Source organism: Culex quinquefasciatus, chromosome 2 (assembly GCF_015732765.1).
Source record: "Culex quinquefasciatus strain JHB chromosome 2, VPISU_Cqui_1.0_pri_paternal, whole genome shotgun sequence".
In the NCBI taxonomy this organism is placed as follows: domain Eukaryota; kingdom Metazoa; phylum Arthropoda; class Insecta; order Diptera; family Culicidae; genus Culex; species Culex quinquefasciatus.
This window is the reverse complement of record NC_051862.1, coordinates 206172914-206189531: the sequence shown is the minus strand read 5'-3', so window position 1 is coordinate 206189531 and position 16618 is coordinate 206172914. Positions and strand designations below refer to the sequence as shown.

General features: G+C 35.2%; 1 protein-coding gene across 1 annotated transcript; it reads left to right on the top strand.

Annotated features, from left to right (window-relative positions):
- The first annotated feature begins 2341 nt into the window (after nucleotides 1–2341).
- LOC6045772 (brain-specific homeobox protein) lies at nucleotides 2342–14328 on the top strand. Its single transcript, XM_038258465.1, has 5 exons — nucleotides 2342–3145; nucleotides 10025–10287; nucleotides 10497–10665; nucleotides 10771–10907; nucleotides 13725–14328. Exons 1-5 carry the CDS (start codon nucleotides 2679–2681, stop codon nucleotides 14096–14098), a joined length of 1410 nt encoding a protein of 469 aa, XP_038114393.1. The 5' UTR covers nucleotides 2342–2678; the 3' UTR covers nucleotides 14099–14328.
- Nucleotides 14329–16618: the final 2290 nt, after the last annotated feature.

Here is a 16618-nt window from a genome sequence, read left to right as displayed (position 1 = left end):
GTTCAGATTTGGTAACCCTGGCTGTGGCCCATTTTCCGTTTCAAACACAACAACCATTCAAAGTTCGGATTGAATTGACCGGGCCTGTACAAATTTATTTAAATAAAACTTTTATTCATATTAAATCACTATAGCGGAAAACCACGACAATTTGCAAGGTAAATTTGATTGAATATGATTCTGATTGTGTCTATTTGTATTGTATTTTTAATACACACAGCAATTCCCAACAAAAAACAGCAAGATTCGAAAAAAATGTCAGATCGGGAAAAATAGAAAATATTATAACTCATATATGAGTTGGCCGAAAAAATAAGACCCGTATTTTTTTTTTGTTTGTCCATAGGATGACCTACGCCGTGTTTGGGTACCCACGTAGTCCGTTCCTAAAATTACGCTTTGGATTGTGATATTATTGTTCACAACGATAAAGCTTTTTTTTTTCTTTGTACAATGACTCAACCGCAAAGGTTTTTAACCCTCTAGTGCCCAATTTTTTTCGAAATTTTTTATTTTTCCCGTGTTTAAGAGGTCATTTTGAGCAACTTTGGTTCTACGAAAAACTTTACTTCTCTTGTTTTATGTTTTTCTTGTTTCATTTTTAGTAATTTGATTTGCATTTATCCTACCATTTATCTTGTTTAGTTTATGTTTGTTTTGGTAGTATTTGACCTATTCACCTCCTATCATTACATTTTGCCTATCTAATTTTTTCATGTTTTTACAGTCACTTTTTAAATTTTCTGCCTGTTTTTCACATTTTCTGCTGTAAAATGGCACCATTATCATTTAAGTTGTAAAAAATGCGTAGAGACTGGGGCACTAAAAAATTACTGCATACTTCTTTTTACTTAAAATATAGGAAATGTTAGTAAAAAAAAACACAGGTTGGGTTGTAGAGGGTTAAATCAATTAAAAAAAAAACTTCCTTCTTGACAGAAAAAGTCCTACTTGAGCTCGTTCCAAAGGGACCATAATTGATCCATCGAAAAAATGTTGTCTTGACTATTTTTTTCTTCTTTTTTTTGCTCTTGTCAAAAGATAAAGCGTTGACCGTTTTCTAGCCGAGCATCAAGCTTGCAATAGATCTTTAAAAAGTATTAGAAAAAAACTTTTATAATTTTAGTTTCTCCCTTTTTTGAAAATTTGACAATACAGTCCAGACACGATTATCCAAAGTCCTCGGAAAAATTTCACTTCGGATAATCGGATCACGGAAAAAAATATCTTTGATTTTGACTTGTCGAGCTTAGGTATGACCCCTATACTACGCTAAAGTAATTTTGATTTTTTTAATCCAACATGGCGGCCAAAATGGCTGTGATCAAATGAAAATGATGCATTTTGTGATGATGAAAAATGCATTTTGTAATTTAATAGGCAATCAACTATTCAAATCTGACTAAAATGAGGTCACAGAATTCGAATTTGATGTGAAAAGTAGAGAGCCTGGAACTTAAGCTCCAGGCTCTCTAGTTAAAAGTAAGAAAATAAAATAATAAAAAAATATTTTTGTCATGATTCGATTATCCGAAGTCCAATAGGTACAACCCTTCTGATAATCTAACTTCGGATAATCGAAACTTCGGATAATCACGGCTTCGGATAATCGAGTCTGGACTGTATTCTGAAAAATATTTTTATTTCAGGGGTACCTACAATTCTTATATTTTAAGTAAAAATAAGTATGCTGTTTTTTAAGTATACTTGTTATGTAACATAATGGGATACCTTTGAAATAAGGAAAACTTATAAAAGATGCATTTAACAGCCATTCTTGATGTTGAAGGTACTAATAAGGTAATAAGGCGAAAACAACTTTTAAAATACTTGTAATAACCAAAAATTATAAATGAAGTTAAAAAATAAATGATAATTGTAGTATTAATTCATTAACTTGCAATCAACTCACCATTCTCTACTCTGTTCTTCAATGTAAATGCAACGTTTCGCGACACGAGAAACGCGAGAGTCATAATTTTGCCACAATTTGCCAGACAATTTATGCGCTTATGCGGGCGCACGATTCATTAGGGAAGCATCATGTAATCAATCGCCATTCTTCCCGTCTTCTGCTCATACTGAACTCCTCCATCACCATGGAGCAATTTAGCGACCCTCTGCTGCCAACTCCCCAAGAGTCCTCCTTCCCGATCCGGAATCGCCTTCCAAAATGTCCCGGGAAAAAACATAACCTCACTCCACCTCCTCGGTACATACATTCAGGCGCGTCGTCCGATCGTTAGGTGCTCCTGGAAGTATGCAATGTGATAACAGGCGCCCAACTTGGCTCTTTTATCGGCGGGGTAGTCTTTCTGGTGGTGTTGGTGTGCGAGCACGTGTTGGTCGTTGTGCAGTGGAGGAGGGTGCATGCAGGAACCACGTGGTGACGAGGGGGTGAACACGCTGTACATAACCGTAAGCATAAATACATCCGGCTGCGTCGCTCTGTACGTGTGTGAGGGGGATGCAGTGCAGGCAGCCCACGTTAAAATCTCCGGCCAACACAAATCTTTTAAACGTCCTTCGGAAAGCATCGATTAGAACGGTTATCGGTTTTGAAACGTCGCTCAGTTCGTTAACGTACTTTGCCCAGGAAGCACCTCACCATCCGGGGTCCTTCGCTTCCTGCAGCCAGTCAAGTCAGTGGTAGTGCAGTGACCCTCCCTGCAAGAAGGATGCTCACCTACAGCAATAAGGAACCGACGAGCAAATCGCCGACGGTCGGAACGACCTCCGCCGGAACGATGATTTCGTCCAAGGTGCCCTTCTCGATTGAGGATATTCTGTTCCAGAACAACAATAACAACAACAATAGTAACGCGAATTTTAACGTGAAATCAGTGTCGACGGGATCGGAACGAAGGATTCAAGGGTCGCAGCACGTGATCGATAGCGGGGGTGGAAGCAATAGCAGTAGTGCTTCGTCCGAATCAGGAAGTGTTCGGAAGGTGCCACAGTTTGTGCAAAATAGTGGAAACAACAGCAACAACACAAATAACAGCCATAGTAATAGTAGTGATAATGGTAGAAAATTGAGTGATACTAGCGTGATAAATAGTGGTAGCAATAGTGTGCATAACAACGGTCACAATGGAATTAGTAGCAGTGAAGAGGATTACCGGAAGGCGTTGCAGGCGGAAAGGTTGGTGAAAAACTGCATTCAACTGACTGTATAACAAATCTCCTACTTATTAAGTGGTAACATACGGATTTTTTTGAAAAAAGAATCTTTTGGAAAATATATGAATTAGAGCAAGTCGTTATATAAAAGTATGCTGCACACATACGGGGCATAGTGATTTTTTTGTTATTTTATGTTTTAAAGTTGTGTTTTCCTGTAGCAGTTTTTAAAATCAAATCAAGACAAATTTATGCTAAATTCATTTATTTAAACTCAGTAGTACTTATTCCTTCCTTATTAACCTTCCATCGGATGAGGAAGTAAAATGTCGGTCCCGGCCTTGGTTGTTCGGCCGTTAAGTCATTCCAGGTGTCGCCATAAATACAAACAACACACCAGACCAAGCCTACTCCGGTGGAATCGCTGGCGGCGGTTGGACTCGCAATCCAAAGGTCGTCAGTTCAAACACCGGGGTGGAAGGTTCCTTGGAGTAAAAAGAGGTTTGGGTGCTCTCCCCATTCAAGCCTTCGGACTCCTAGGTTCAAGCAGAAACTTGCAATAGGGACCACAAAAGACCCGGGGGTCGTTAATGTGGATGGTTTGATTTTTTTGAGTACTTATTAAACTAAAGTTTACTTTTTTTATATAAAATATTTGTCTAAATAAATTATATTTGTTGGTCCGATTTTGACAGAAATATGTATTATTTCTCAATGGTTTTGAATCAGTTTTACCACAAGCAAACATTGCCTAATGTGTTTGAATTTTCATGATACAAAAATGTATGGAAATTTTAGAGCGCTCCTTTGTCCCTCCTTTGTTTTCGGGAAAAAAGATGTTGAGAAATAAGAAGAATATCAAAAAATCCTTATTGATTAGCAAGGTAATTAGCTAAACTAAACACTTGTTAAGAGGTTTCGAAAAAAAATATTTCAAAAGCACACGATTGAGTTTTTGGGTTAAAAGTTCGAAAAACCGATCAAAATAGCCAAAAGCATCGGTTTCTCAAAAAAAAAAATTTGTAAAATTTTAATAATCCGTGAAGAATACATGCAAACCCCTTATGTTTATCAATTTTTGTTTTTGTCTGATAACTTTGTAGAACATGATTATATTCTAAAAAGTAACCATGCAAAGTAACAAAAAGTAACAAAAATACATACACTTAGAGAAATTTCAACGATTTCAAAAAAAAATCTTAGTGGGTATATAAAATAAATGAAAATCGCAAAATTAATTATCTCGTCAAGATTATCGTGTGAGCAGCAGCGCCGGGAAGATGGATTATTGTGGCGTTCTTTTTGTGCTGTATTCGTGATCGTGTTCATATCATGCATACGGTGAGGGGGGTCATTGTGCTAATGAATATTATTGCGCGTCAGTGTCGTGTGAGCAGCAGCGCCGGAAAGATGGATTATTGTGGCGTTCTTTTTGTGCTGTATTCGTGATCGTGTTCATATCATGCATACGGTGAGGGGGGTCATTGTGCTAATGAATATTATTGCGCGTCAGTGTCGTGTGAGCAGCAGCGCCGGGAAGATGGATTTTTGTGGCGTTCTTTTTGTGCTGTGTACGTGATCGTGTTCATGTCGAATTATGTGGAAGGTGCGAAGCCGCGTTTTAGGATTCTTGTGTCTTTGTTGTTTTATTTGTGTTTTCATCTGGAGTATTAGTTTTAAAATTATTTTCATTTTTTACAGCTTCCTGGAATTTTTTTAAATCAAATGTTTACATGTAAATTTGTCTACTCACTATATGATTTATTTAAATGTTCATATTATTCCTTATCCTATTCCTTTCCTGTAATATACCACCTCCTCATACCATATATGATCAAATTGCTTAAATTAACGAAACTTTCTAAAACAACATGGGAACCATCTGGAGCATTTATGTTTTAAATAACTGTTTTTTTTACAGCTTCCTGGAATCATCTTGATTGTATTTATTATATTTATTTTATTTACTATATTTATTATATTTATTATTTATCATTATTACAAAACTATATGCTTATTAGATAATACACTACAGACTCACTTTTACACTTACAAACATTCAATTCATTAAATACATTACGCACTCAACCATTTTCATCGGCCCGATGAAATTCCCCTAACCCCCATTCCAAACCTCCCAAAAATATTCCGTTCACTTTTAAAAGTCGCATGGGTTCCCTGCACTTTTGCCACTAGTGAACAACAAAAACATCCTCCCAAATCCCCACGGGACTGTATGGGCGTAGCCTTGGAGCACAGTGTGGAAATTTACGTTCTTAGATATTCTTGGTTGTACCGGGCAGCAATCAAATTGTCTAAGAATATTGAATTGACCATTGTGGCACCCCCTACAGCGTGGTGCAGACCCGTTATGCTATGCTATGCTATGCTATGCTTATGCTATGCTATGCTATCGCAAAATTAATTATCTCGTCAAAATTTTTAAAAAATTTCCCATAGTTTCAGAGGAATTTGATGAAACACTTCAATACCAAAATATTACCAAAATGTGGCATCCTGACTTAGGAAATTTTTCACTATTTCAAGTCATTTCTTAAGGGGGTATATCAAAAATATTTAAAATCAAGTTTGAAATTTCCGGTTTTCAATGAAAGCATTCGCTTTGAGACATCATTTTAGCGCAAAATTAATTATTTTGTCAAAATTGGTCAAAATTTTCCCATAGTTTCAGAGGAATTTGATAAAATACTGTAATACCAAAAGAATACCAAAATGTGGTGTCCGACCATTGACAAATTCTGCAATTTTGCAATATCAAAACAATACCTTAAATTGGTATGATACCAAATTTTGCTCTTGCATAATGCTTAAGACAAATTTTAAAGGGTCCTGGAATACCAAAATTTGGTATTGATACCAGAGAGAGGTATTATTACGCATTTCCCTTGTTATTTACCCATACCCGTGGGTATGGTGAGTCTGAATTCATACAATTTAATTCGTATTTTTAATTTTGCACAAAAAAATACCGCAAAATGTCATCCCGGTTATCAATGTCACTCCGGTTTACTGAACTCAAAAATGTGCTATTAAAACACGTTTATGTTTAGTTATAGTACTCCAACATTTGGAACAATGTGAGAGATTTTTTGTTGCATTAAAATATTCAATAAATACTATAATCTTGACTTAAGCTTAATTGAATAACAATAGTGAAAATTCCAGTATTCAGTTCAGTAAATTGAATTACAAGCCCGAATTTCAACATTTCAATGAACAGTCTATTGAAAAAAAACACTTGTAACAGTTGTTATGCAATCATTAGTTCTCAAAAATGTAAGATTTGACAAAGAAGTGCGGTTATACATCGATTTTTGAATTAGCCCAAATATACTACAAATGGTTCGAAACGCAGGGGAATGCGCTTTAAATTGGTTTCAGTTGATTGCACTTTAATTTCCATTGCAAATTTGAACGTTTTTGATTTTATTTTTTTGTCGCCTGATTTTTCATGCTTTGAAGGAAGGGAGAGGGGCAGTTTTTTATATCCTCCAAAAAGTATAAATTGTAAATTAAAATGAGTATTGCATTTGGTCCCTAAATTTTGTTAAAAGATGTTATATAAAATTTAGATATTTAGTAATCAATTTTAATTTTCAATTTTAATTTTTAAATAAAAAATATTAAAAATTCAATTTCAAGCCATTGTTTTAACATTTGAATAAAAAAGTGTTTTAAAATGCATTTTACACCTGCCTTGTTGTTTTGCAATCATTAGTATTCAAAATATCCAAGCACCGAAGAATTTTTTTTCGCCGAAAAAAGACTGTTTGCGTTGCTGTAAATTTGAAAAAAAAATGAATTGATATTATTTTTGATCGAACCCAGACATGCTAAAAATGATTTTAAACACAGGAAATTTTTCATTCCTAATTGTTTTCAGTTGGTTAGACTTCTATGCCATAAAAATTTTGAAGATTTTTGAAAAAAGCAATTCTCTGAGATTTTCGATTTCGATTTTTTCTGTATTTTTTAATCTGGCTGAAACTTTTTTGGTGCCTTCGGTATACCCAAAAAACAATTTTGCATCATTAGTTTGTCCATATAATTTTCAATACAAATTTGGCAGCTGTCCAAACAAAAATGATACGTGAAAATTCAAAAAAAATATCTTTTGAAGAAACTTTTTGATCGATTTGGTGTCTTCGGCAAAGTTTTAGGTTTGGATATGGACTACACTGAAAAAAAAGATACACGGTAAAAGTAAATTTGGTGATTTTTAATTTCACTTTTTGTCACTAAAACTTGATTTGCAAAAAAACACTATTTTTTATTTTTTGATATGTTTTAGAAGACATCAAATGCCAACTTTTCAGAAATTTCCAGAATGGGCAAAACATATTTGACCGAGTTATAATTTTTTGAATCAATACAATTTTTCCAAAAAATCGCAATATTGGTCGCATTTTTTTTTTCAATTTCATTTTTCGATTTAAAATTGAATTTGCAATCAAGAACTACTTTAGTGAAATTTTGATAAAGTGCAACGTTTTCATGTTATAGCCATTTTTATGTAACTTTTTTCAAAATAGTCACAGTTATTAATTTTTTTAAATAGTGCCCATGTTTGCCTACTTTTGAAACAAATATTTTTGAAAAGCTGAGAAAATTCTCTATAATTTGCTTATTCGGACTTTGTTGATACGACCCTTAGTTGCTGAGATATTGCCATGCAAAGGGTTAAAAACAAGAAAATTGATGTTTTCTAAGTCTCACCCAAACAACCCACCATTTTCTAATGTCGATATCTCAGCAACTAATGGTCTGATTTACAATGCTAAAATATGAAACATTCGTGAAATTTTCCGATCTTAAAAAAAACATTTTCATAAATTTTAAATCAAGACTAACATTTCAAAAAGACCAAACATTCAATATTACGCCCTTTGGATATGTTAGTCTTGATTTTAAATTTTTGAATATATTTTTTTCGAAAAAATCGGAAAATTTCACGAATTTTTCATATTTTAACATTGAAAATCGGACCATAAGTTGCTGAGATATCGACATTAGAAAATGGTGGGTTGTTTGGGTGAAACTTAGATCAACATCAATTTTCCTGTTTTTAAACCTTTGCATGGCAATATCTCAGCAACTAAAGGTCGTATCAACAAAGTTCAAAAATGCAAAATATAGAGAATTTTATCAGCTTATCAAAAATATTTTTTCAAAGGTGGGCAAACATGTGCACTAATTTAAAAAAAATGAAAAACTGCGACTATTTTCAAAAAAGTCACCTAAAAATGGATTTAACTTGGAAACGGTGCACTTTATCAAAATTTCACTGAAGTACTTTTTGATTGCAAATTTGTTCTACATCGAAAATTGAAGTTGAAAAATTTTTGCGACCAAAACTTCGATTTTTTTTTTTTAAATTAGTATTGATTAAAAAATTCATTACTCGGTCAAAATTGGCATTTGTCCTCTAAAACATATCAAAAAATGAAAAAAAATAAAAATAGTGTTTTTTTGCGAATCAAGTTTTAGTGACAAAAAGTTAAATAAAAAATGACCATTTTTTAACCGCGTAACATTTTTTTTCCAGTGTAGTCCATATCCATACCTACAACTTTCCCGAAGACACCAAATCGATCAGAAATTCCTTCAAAAGATACAGATTTTTGAATTTTCATACATCATTTTTGTATGGACAGCTGCCAAATTTGTATGGGAAATTATATGGACAAACTATTGATGCAAAATAGCTTCTTTGGGCATACTGAAGGCACCAAAAAAGTTTCAGCCGGATTAAAAAATACAAAAAAATTGTTTGCCCCTGATTTTTCGGATCGGGGGATATAAACTTTGGAAAATATTTGCAACGGCCTTAAATAAAAAAAAATGTCTGATTAGCAAAAGATTTGGCCAAATAAAAAAAAGCAATTCCATTTAAGGAAAATATTTAAATTACATACAAATCCGTATTATACAAAAAAACTCTGTACAAAAATTTCAAAAATTATCGAAGAGGGTCGAAAATCCGTACAGTAACTGGTTGGTAGTCTCACACCTACGGATTTTGTACGGAAATTTCCCCTTTTCTCGAGCTTGGAAGTGTAGGTGTTTATACAGCAATTCCCTACGAAAACAGCATGGAAAAAAACAAAAGAGCTTGGATCGGGCTTAACATTTTTCTGTGGGTTAATAAGAGTAATTAGACCCGTATTTTTTTATTTGGCCATTAGGGTGACCTACGCTATGTTAGGGTGGTTCGAAAAATGGCCATTTTCGTAAAAACCTCTTTTTCGACAAAAATCATAACTCCCGCCATTTCAACCGATCTTAGCTGTCTTAAACGCAAATGAAAGGTGATAAGTTGGCATTTCAAAAAAAATAGTAAGAAGTTTCAAAAATCTAGCCTTACATAAGAAAAGGTCGTATGAAACTTTGAAATGACGTTTTGACGGTGTCTGGACCAAAGTCTGGAAATATTTTTATCGGATTCCACGGACAATTTTACGTAACATACTAAAAAATGTAAGGAGTTCATCAACAAGATTCCGAGATATGATTTTTTAAAAATAAAATCCGGGGTTTTCGACACGTCTCGCGCAAAAACGGGAAAATGACGAAATCGGCAAAATATCAACTTTTATCACTAAAACTGCGATAACTTCAAAATTTCAGCGTTGACCTAGGTTGACCTATACATGTTTGTGTACCAAAATTTTCGTAAGCAAAACATCTTTCTATTAAACTTCAGGTGATCCATACACAACAAAAAAAGATTTTTCGCTAACATTGAGAACCGATAAGTAAATTTTAAAAAGAAAGTGTACAATTAGGGAAAATGGGTGACAAGTGCAATATTTGAGCAATTCACTAATTTAATTAAAAAAAAAATACTCCATGCCAACTTATTCAATATTGAAAACCCCAGGTACAGCAAGCTAAACAACAATCAGCATGGTCCTGCCAGCGTCAACGGTCCACCGCCGCACCCATCCGGCGGAGGTTGCCCTCCTCCTCACCAGCAACCACCCCAGCAGCCACAGGCACAGTTCAGCAGTCCAAACCCCGGGCCGGTCATCTACCCGGGCAGTCCGTACGGCGATCCGGGCTATCTTCAGATGGCTCTCGGTGCCTATCTTGCCCCGTCGGCCAGCGGCTACAAGACCGTCGATCCGTACTTTCTTTCCCAGGGTGAGTTTCGTCCGCATGTTTTTTTTTTTTTTTTTGGAAATTGGAGTGTGAGTGTAATTTTCCCAATATTAATTAAATTGGGAAAAAGTTTTCCTCATTTTCCTTCTGGAATCTACTTGTCCCAGCTGGAGCCGGAGCTGCTGCTGGCCAACGTTGTGAACGTTTTGTGTTGATTTAATTAGTGATGAAATTGATTTTTGGTCTTCCAGCGGGTCTCTTTGCCGGTTCTCCGCTGTTCCCGGGTGGAGGCTGCCCGGACATAGCGCTCGGGCTGGGCATGGGCATGAGCGCGCTGAGGCACTGCCGACGCCGGAAGGCCCGGACCGTGTTCAGCGATCCCCAGCTGACCGGGCTGGAGAAACGGTTCGAAGCTCAACGGTAAGAGCGAGAGAGCGAGGTGTTTGTAATTGGCCTCATTAGATTGTTTGGCATTTTTTATAATACTAATTAACTGTTATAACTTCACATGTGTCCCCGTAACAGGTACCTTTCGACACCGGAACGGGTTGAGCTGGCATCGGCGTTGGGGCTCAGCGAGACGCAGGTGAAAACGTGGTTCCAGAACCGTAGGATGAAGCACAAGAAGCAGTTGCGAAGACGGGAGGTCAGCAATTCGGCTGGTAAGTTTAAAGTTTTCTTGAAGAATGGTGACGCTGAAATTTAATTAGTCGCCCGGGACATCTTGGAAAATTGTCGTCTGGTCTGGAAGACGAAATTTAGACGACGATGAGGGTCATTGTCGTTGTACCATCTACGGGAGAGAGGCTTTTAACGAAGAAAGTGAAGTTTGGTACTATGCAAGGAATAATTTTATGGTCATCAATTTGGACGGGAAGGGATGCACTTTCAAAGAAATTATTAAGAAAGGAATCTTTAGAATTGATTCAATTATAAAGTCGTTCCCATTCTCTTTTGCAGAATTTCTCTTTGATGTTAGCTATTATCTCGTGCATAAACCACGTGGCCTTCAAATTCGAAATTTTCAAGCCCCAGTTCAAGTATTCTGAAGGTACACAGCAAAAAAAAGTTGAATTTTGGAATGTTGAAAATTTGGTTGGTTGAATATTAATAATTTTTTGAGTAATATTACCTAAAAAATGTGTAAAAATGTGAACCTGATGAATATTCATCAGAAACTGATGAAAATTTATCAATTCCTGATGTAATATTACACATATTTTTTGCCACAAAATCTGTCACCATTTCTTGATGAATATTACCTTATTTTTTTCTGTGTACATAAAAACTCCCACAAAATTACTTGTGCCAAAAAATATTAAATGGCAGAATTTTTGGAACAATTTTTGTATTTTTCTAGATGAATACGTTTTTTTTTCGGGATTCTGCTGAGTACGCCATCAAATCAGGCGTTAAATTTAAAATGAATGTTCCTTTGACACCAACTTTCCAAACCATCACTAGGCTGCAAATCATTGAAAAACTCTTTTTTATGTTCAAAAATGGAAGAGGTCGTACCTCTCCTCCGTCACGAGATACCGAAGAATGGAGCTCGGATTCGTGATCACACTGAAGGAGCTATTACAATACGGCAAACGAACAAAAAAACTCGCTCTTTTTGAAAGTTTGCCAGTTTGCCTGCTTTGTTTGTTTGCCTGAATTTGTGTGTACAAACGTCAGCGTGCCAGCGAATTTGCCGCAAACAAGTTTGCGAGTTTGGCAAACTGTCAAACACGAAAAAGTGCGAATATGTTTGTTTGTTTGTATGTTTGCGAAAGTGTAATAGCTCCTTGAAATTACATTTTGAGAGAAGAAATTTTACATTTTTCTGGCACAAAAGAGGCACTCATTGCCAGATGTTATTTCACGATGATTTGTTTTACTGTGAAGAATAAAACTAAAATATTATAAAACATAAAACAGAATTGCAACATTATAACTTTTTTTTTTGAAAATGCGGTTGATTTGCAGTCATTAGATTTAAAAAATGTAAGATTTAACAAAAAAAACAAACTTTTTGTTGTACTTTATATCGAAAATTTACTGAAATTTAAATTATTTGTGATTAAACCAAAACATGCTAGAAAAGAGTCTAAACTCAGAGAATTTCAACTGATAGCACTTAAATTTCAATTGAAATTGTATAGTTTCTTGAAAAAAAAAAACATCCTAGCCAACTAAATCGGAATTCTGGAACCGCATTCAATTCGAATCGTTTACGTATTCCGTTTCAAACGCAACAACCGATTCCGTGTACGTACCGGTTGTTGCGTTTGAAACAGAATACGTAAACGATTAGAATTGAATTCCGTTCCAGAATTCCGATTGAGTTGACTGGGATGGTTTGCTCCTTTATTTTTCGAAACGATTTGACAAAAACTTGGAATAATATTTACAACAGCTAAAGGACAAACGAACAAACAAACTTTTTGACAGTTTTCCTACTTTGTTTGCTGAAACGTGAGCCTGCATACATTTGGTTGCGAGCAAACTGTCAAATACAAAAACGTGCGAGTTTGTTTGTTTGTGTGACATAGTCTAATACCTCCTTAATATAAAAAATGGCAATAATGACGATTTCAAGATATTGGAAAAATAATGTCAACAAATGTATATCTCAAACTTCACTTACTATTTCAAAAAGAAAATCATGGTGCATTGGTTGTTATGAAAAAGTAATCTAGAAATCAAAGAGTTGATGGCAATTTAATATTTTAATATTGTCAAAAAATATTGTTTAAAACATGGTAAGGCCAATACAAATTTATTTTCAAGTCAATGTGAAGATTTTTCAAAGGATAAAGTTTAAATTAAGTGCACAATTAAATGTAAAAAGGGCCTCGTGGCGCGATGGTTAGCGGCTTCGGCTGCCGATCCCTAAGTTGCGATTCCCGCCTTATCCTCGTGGAGCTTTTCGTTCAATGTTTGCCCCGTTTAATATTAGTATATAATAATATATATGTAATGCCGAGCTACCGTGGCCGTGAGGTTACGGGTTTCGCTATGTAAGCGGAAGGTGATGGGTTCGATTCCTGTCTGGCTCGGCAAAGTCAGATCCCTTCAAAGAGTAAATTCACTAACTTGGTACACTGACCGGTAGGGGATGGTATTGGACAATCATATTTTAATCATATTTTTACAAAAAGTTTTGCAACAAGAATTGTTTATAAAAGGAAAATTGACAATTTTGCTGGAAATAGACACTTTTTTTTAATTTGTTGAGACAATTGTTGTAAATTGCATAAAATTTCATTTAGAAAAAAACACCTGATCCACTACAGGCGAGCATTTTTTACTTCGACTTTTTTACGGAAAAAACAGTTAGAGTTCCACTTTTTAAGTCCTGAAGAAATGTTTTGCAAAGTTAACAAGACCTAAACTGATCTGATTGTTTCAATAGTTTCTTCAAAAAGTTCAAAAATAGCTTAGGTCTTTCTGGACAGAAGACATTTAACAAATGCTATTTTTATTCTCCCCAGCTGAACCCGTGGACTTTTCGCGTAACGAATCCGGCGGCACATCCGGTGGCAGCAGCGGCAGTTCCGGCGGCACCTCTTCGTCCACCACCAGCGGCCGGTTGAATCCGGACAAAGGCTCCTACCAGCCTGGTTACCCTGGAAAACCACATCCCAACGGAAAGCTTGGCGTCATCGGGCCGGGTCCAATGGTGGGAGGTCTGCTCAAGGGGCTGCACAGTTCGGCGAATTCTCCGTTCAGTCTGGTTAGGAGGGCAATTGCCGACCGGAATGGGGATTTGCTCAGTGATGACGACGACGATGACTATGGAAACGACTCGGACGAGGATTGCAGCGATGTGGACATTATTGGGGATGAGAAGGGTTATATGTCGTAGAGAGCAAGGGTGGATTCGAAGGGAAAAGGGTTAGGACGTTAATTAGAGCGCGTGTTCAATTCTAGTCATGTTTCTTGTGGGAAGCAAGTGTAATCAAATTTGTACAGAATTAGTCGTTTCCGTGAGTGTGATTCAGCTGTAGATAAGAAATCTGCATTAATGTATAGCAATCCCCTGTGTAAATAAATCAAAGCATTGTAGCATTCTAAAATAAACCAAAATCAATCAAATTACTGTGTGTATCGTGCGCGAGCAAGAAACCCCACCAGTATGATACTAATTGCACCGATAGAGCCGCGTAATTACCAACCACAAAAGCGGATAAATTGGTCAATTTATTAACTCTAACTAGCTCCACTTTCGGGTTCATCAAGCCCCATCACATACAGCGAATATGATGACACGTCGCCATGACGAAAAGCGTCCACCCACTTCCGGGAAAATTTCACCCCCTCTCAAGCGAACGAAACGAGGCGGAGTCTTGCCCTCCGAAAATGCTCTGTATATGTGTGCACATAACGGGTCCTATGTGCTCGACGAATTTTCCACCCCACACTAAAGGGAAGAACTCTCGCACTCACACAAGGAAGAGAGAAAAAAAAAACAAGATTTCGGTTTTCCACAGACTGAAGATTAGCACGAATTTTTGCCTCGAAAAATTGTCGTTTACCCGGCAATCAGTGTCGTCGAGTCATGTTTTTTTTTCTTATATTCCCTGCAGAATATACATAGCACGGCACCATGCTGCTCATTAGGTCCAATTATGTTTGATGAAGATATGGCAGTTTTACGGATTTATTTTTGCTGAATGAATCAAGACGGGGGAAATTAAATTTTAGTGGATTGGAGCAATTTGTGGAATTAAAATGTGATGTTAGAAGAATAATATTGGGATAAGGTATTTTGTATTGCGCGAAACATAAAACAAACCTAATAAAATTTAAAAGTTGTGAGCTTTTTAAAAACAAAAATGCTGTTTACACGTACTTAAATGTAGAAACTTGATAAAAATGACTCTTTTAAGTTTTGAATTTTATTTTTAATTTTAAACAGAATACTTGACCAAGTATTTTTATATATTTTTATTAGCACTCGGCACAGGCTCAAATTTGGTGAAGCTGTTGATATCAATAAACAAGAATCCCGTTTTCATCCGTATCGGACCAACTCATGCTTTTTAGCACCATCCCAAAGTTTCGCCTTTTTCACGTAAATTGTGAAAAACTTCAATTATCAAACTGCGATATCTCACGAAACATTTAAAATATTTTGAAGAAATTGGTCGTTTAATAGTCTATTTTCAAATTTCAAATTGTTTTCAATATTTTAAGATATTCAAAAATCTCGTTAACTCAAAGGAAAAAAGCACCAAAATAAGAAATCCATCGTATTTTTTTTAATTCGTGGAAAAAAATTGTTCCTTTTTCCAAATCAGCTGTTCCATACGAAGGTAAAAAATAAAGATGCTTCAATTTGGCTCAAAATTAAAAGACCCGAAAAATTTGCCAAAAAAAATCATATTTTTTTCAAAAATCATAAGTTTGTTCCATTTCTACCGATTTTAGCTTACTTGAGCGCAAATTAAAATCTAGACTAACATTTGAGAAAGTCATATCAAAACTTGAAAAGAGCAGTTCTCTACGAAATCGATCATTTTTTTTAATTTTAATTTTTGTATTTTTTAATCAGGCTGAAACTTTGTTGGTGCCTTCGGTATGCCCAAAGAAGCCATTTTGCATTATTAGTTTGTCCATATAAATTTCCATACAAATTTGGCAGCTGTCCATACAAAAATGATATGTGAAAATTCAAAACTCTGTATCTTTTGAAGGAATTTTTTGATCGATTTAAAATCAAGACTAACATTTCAAACTGGCCAAACCTTCAATATTACTCCCTTTTGAAATGTCTTGATTTTAAATTTTTGAACATATTTTTTTTCGAAAAAATCGCAAAATTTCACGAATGTTTCATATTTTAACATTGAAAATCGGACCATAAGTTGCTGAGATATCGACATTAGAAAATGGTGGGTTGTTTGGGTGAAACTTAGAAAACATCAATTTTTCTGTTTTTTAAGCTTTGCATGGCAATATCTCAGCAACTAAGGGTCGTATCAACAAAGTAAATAATTTTCTCATCTTTTCAAAATTATTTTTTTCAAAAGTGGGCAAACATGGGCACTAATTAAAAAAAAATGAAAAACTTCACCTGTTTTCAAAAAAGTTACCTAAAAATGGCTATAACATGAAAACGGTGCACTTTATCAAAAATTTACTAAAGTACTTTTTGATTGCAAATTCGATTTCACATCGGAAACTGAAGTTGAAAAATTTTTGCGACCAATATTTCGATTTTTTTTAAATCTGTATTGATTCAAAAAATTATAACTCGGTCAAATATTTTTTGCCCATTCTGGAAATTTTTGAAAAGTTGGCATTTGATGTTCTTTAAAACATGTCAAAAAATATAAAAAAAAATAAAAAAAGTGTTTTTTTGCAAATCCAGTTTTGATGACAA

Coding starts and splice junctions, on each gene's coding strand:
- LOC6045772 (XM_038258465.1), top strand. CDS start 2,679: ATGCTCACCTACAGCAATAAGGAACCGACGAGCAAATCGCCGACGGTC. Junction 3,146..10,024: donor AAGGCGTTGCAGGCGGAAAG/GTTGGTGAAAAA, acceptor TGAAAACCCCAG/GTACAGCAAGCTAAACAACA. Junction 10,908..13,724: donor GGAGGTCAGCAATTCGGCTG/GTAAGTTTAAAG, acceptor TATTCTCCCCAG/CTGAACCCGTGGACTTTTCG.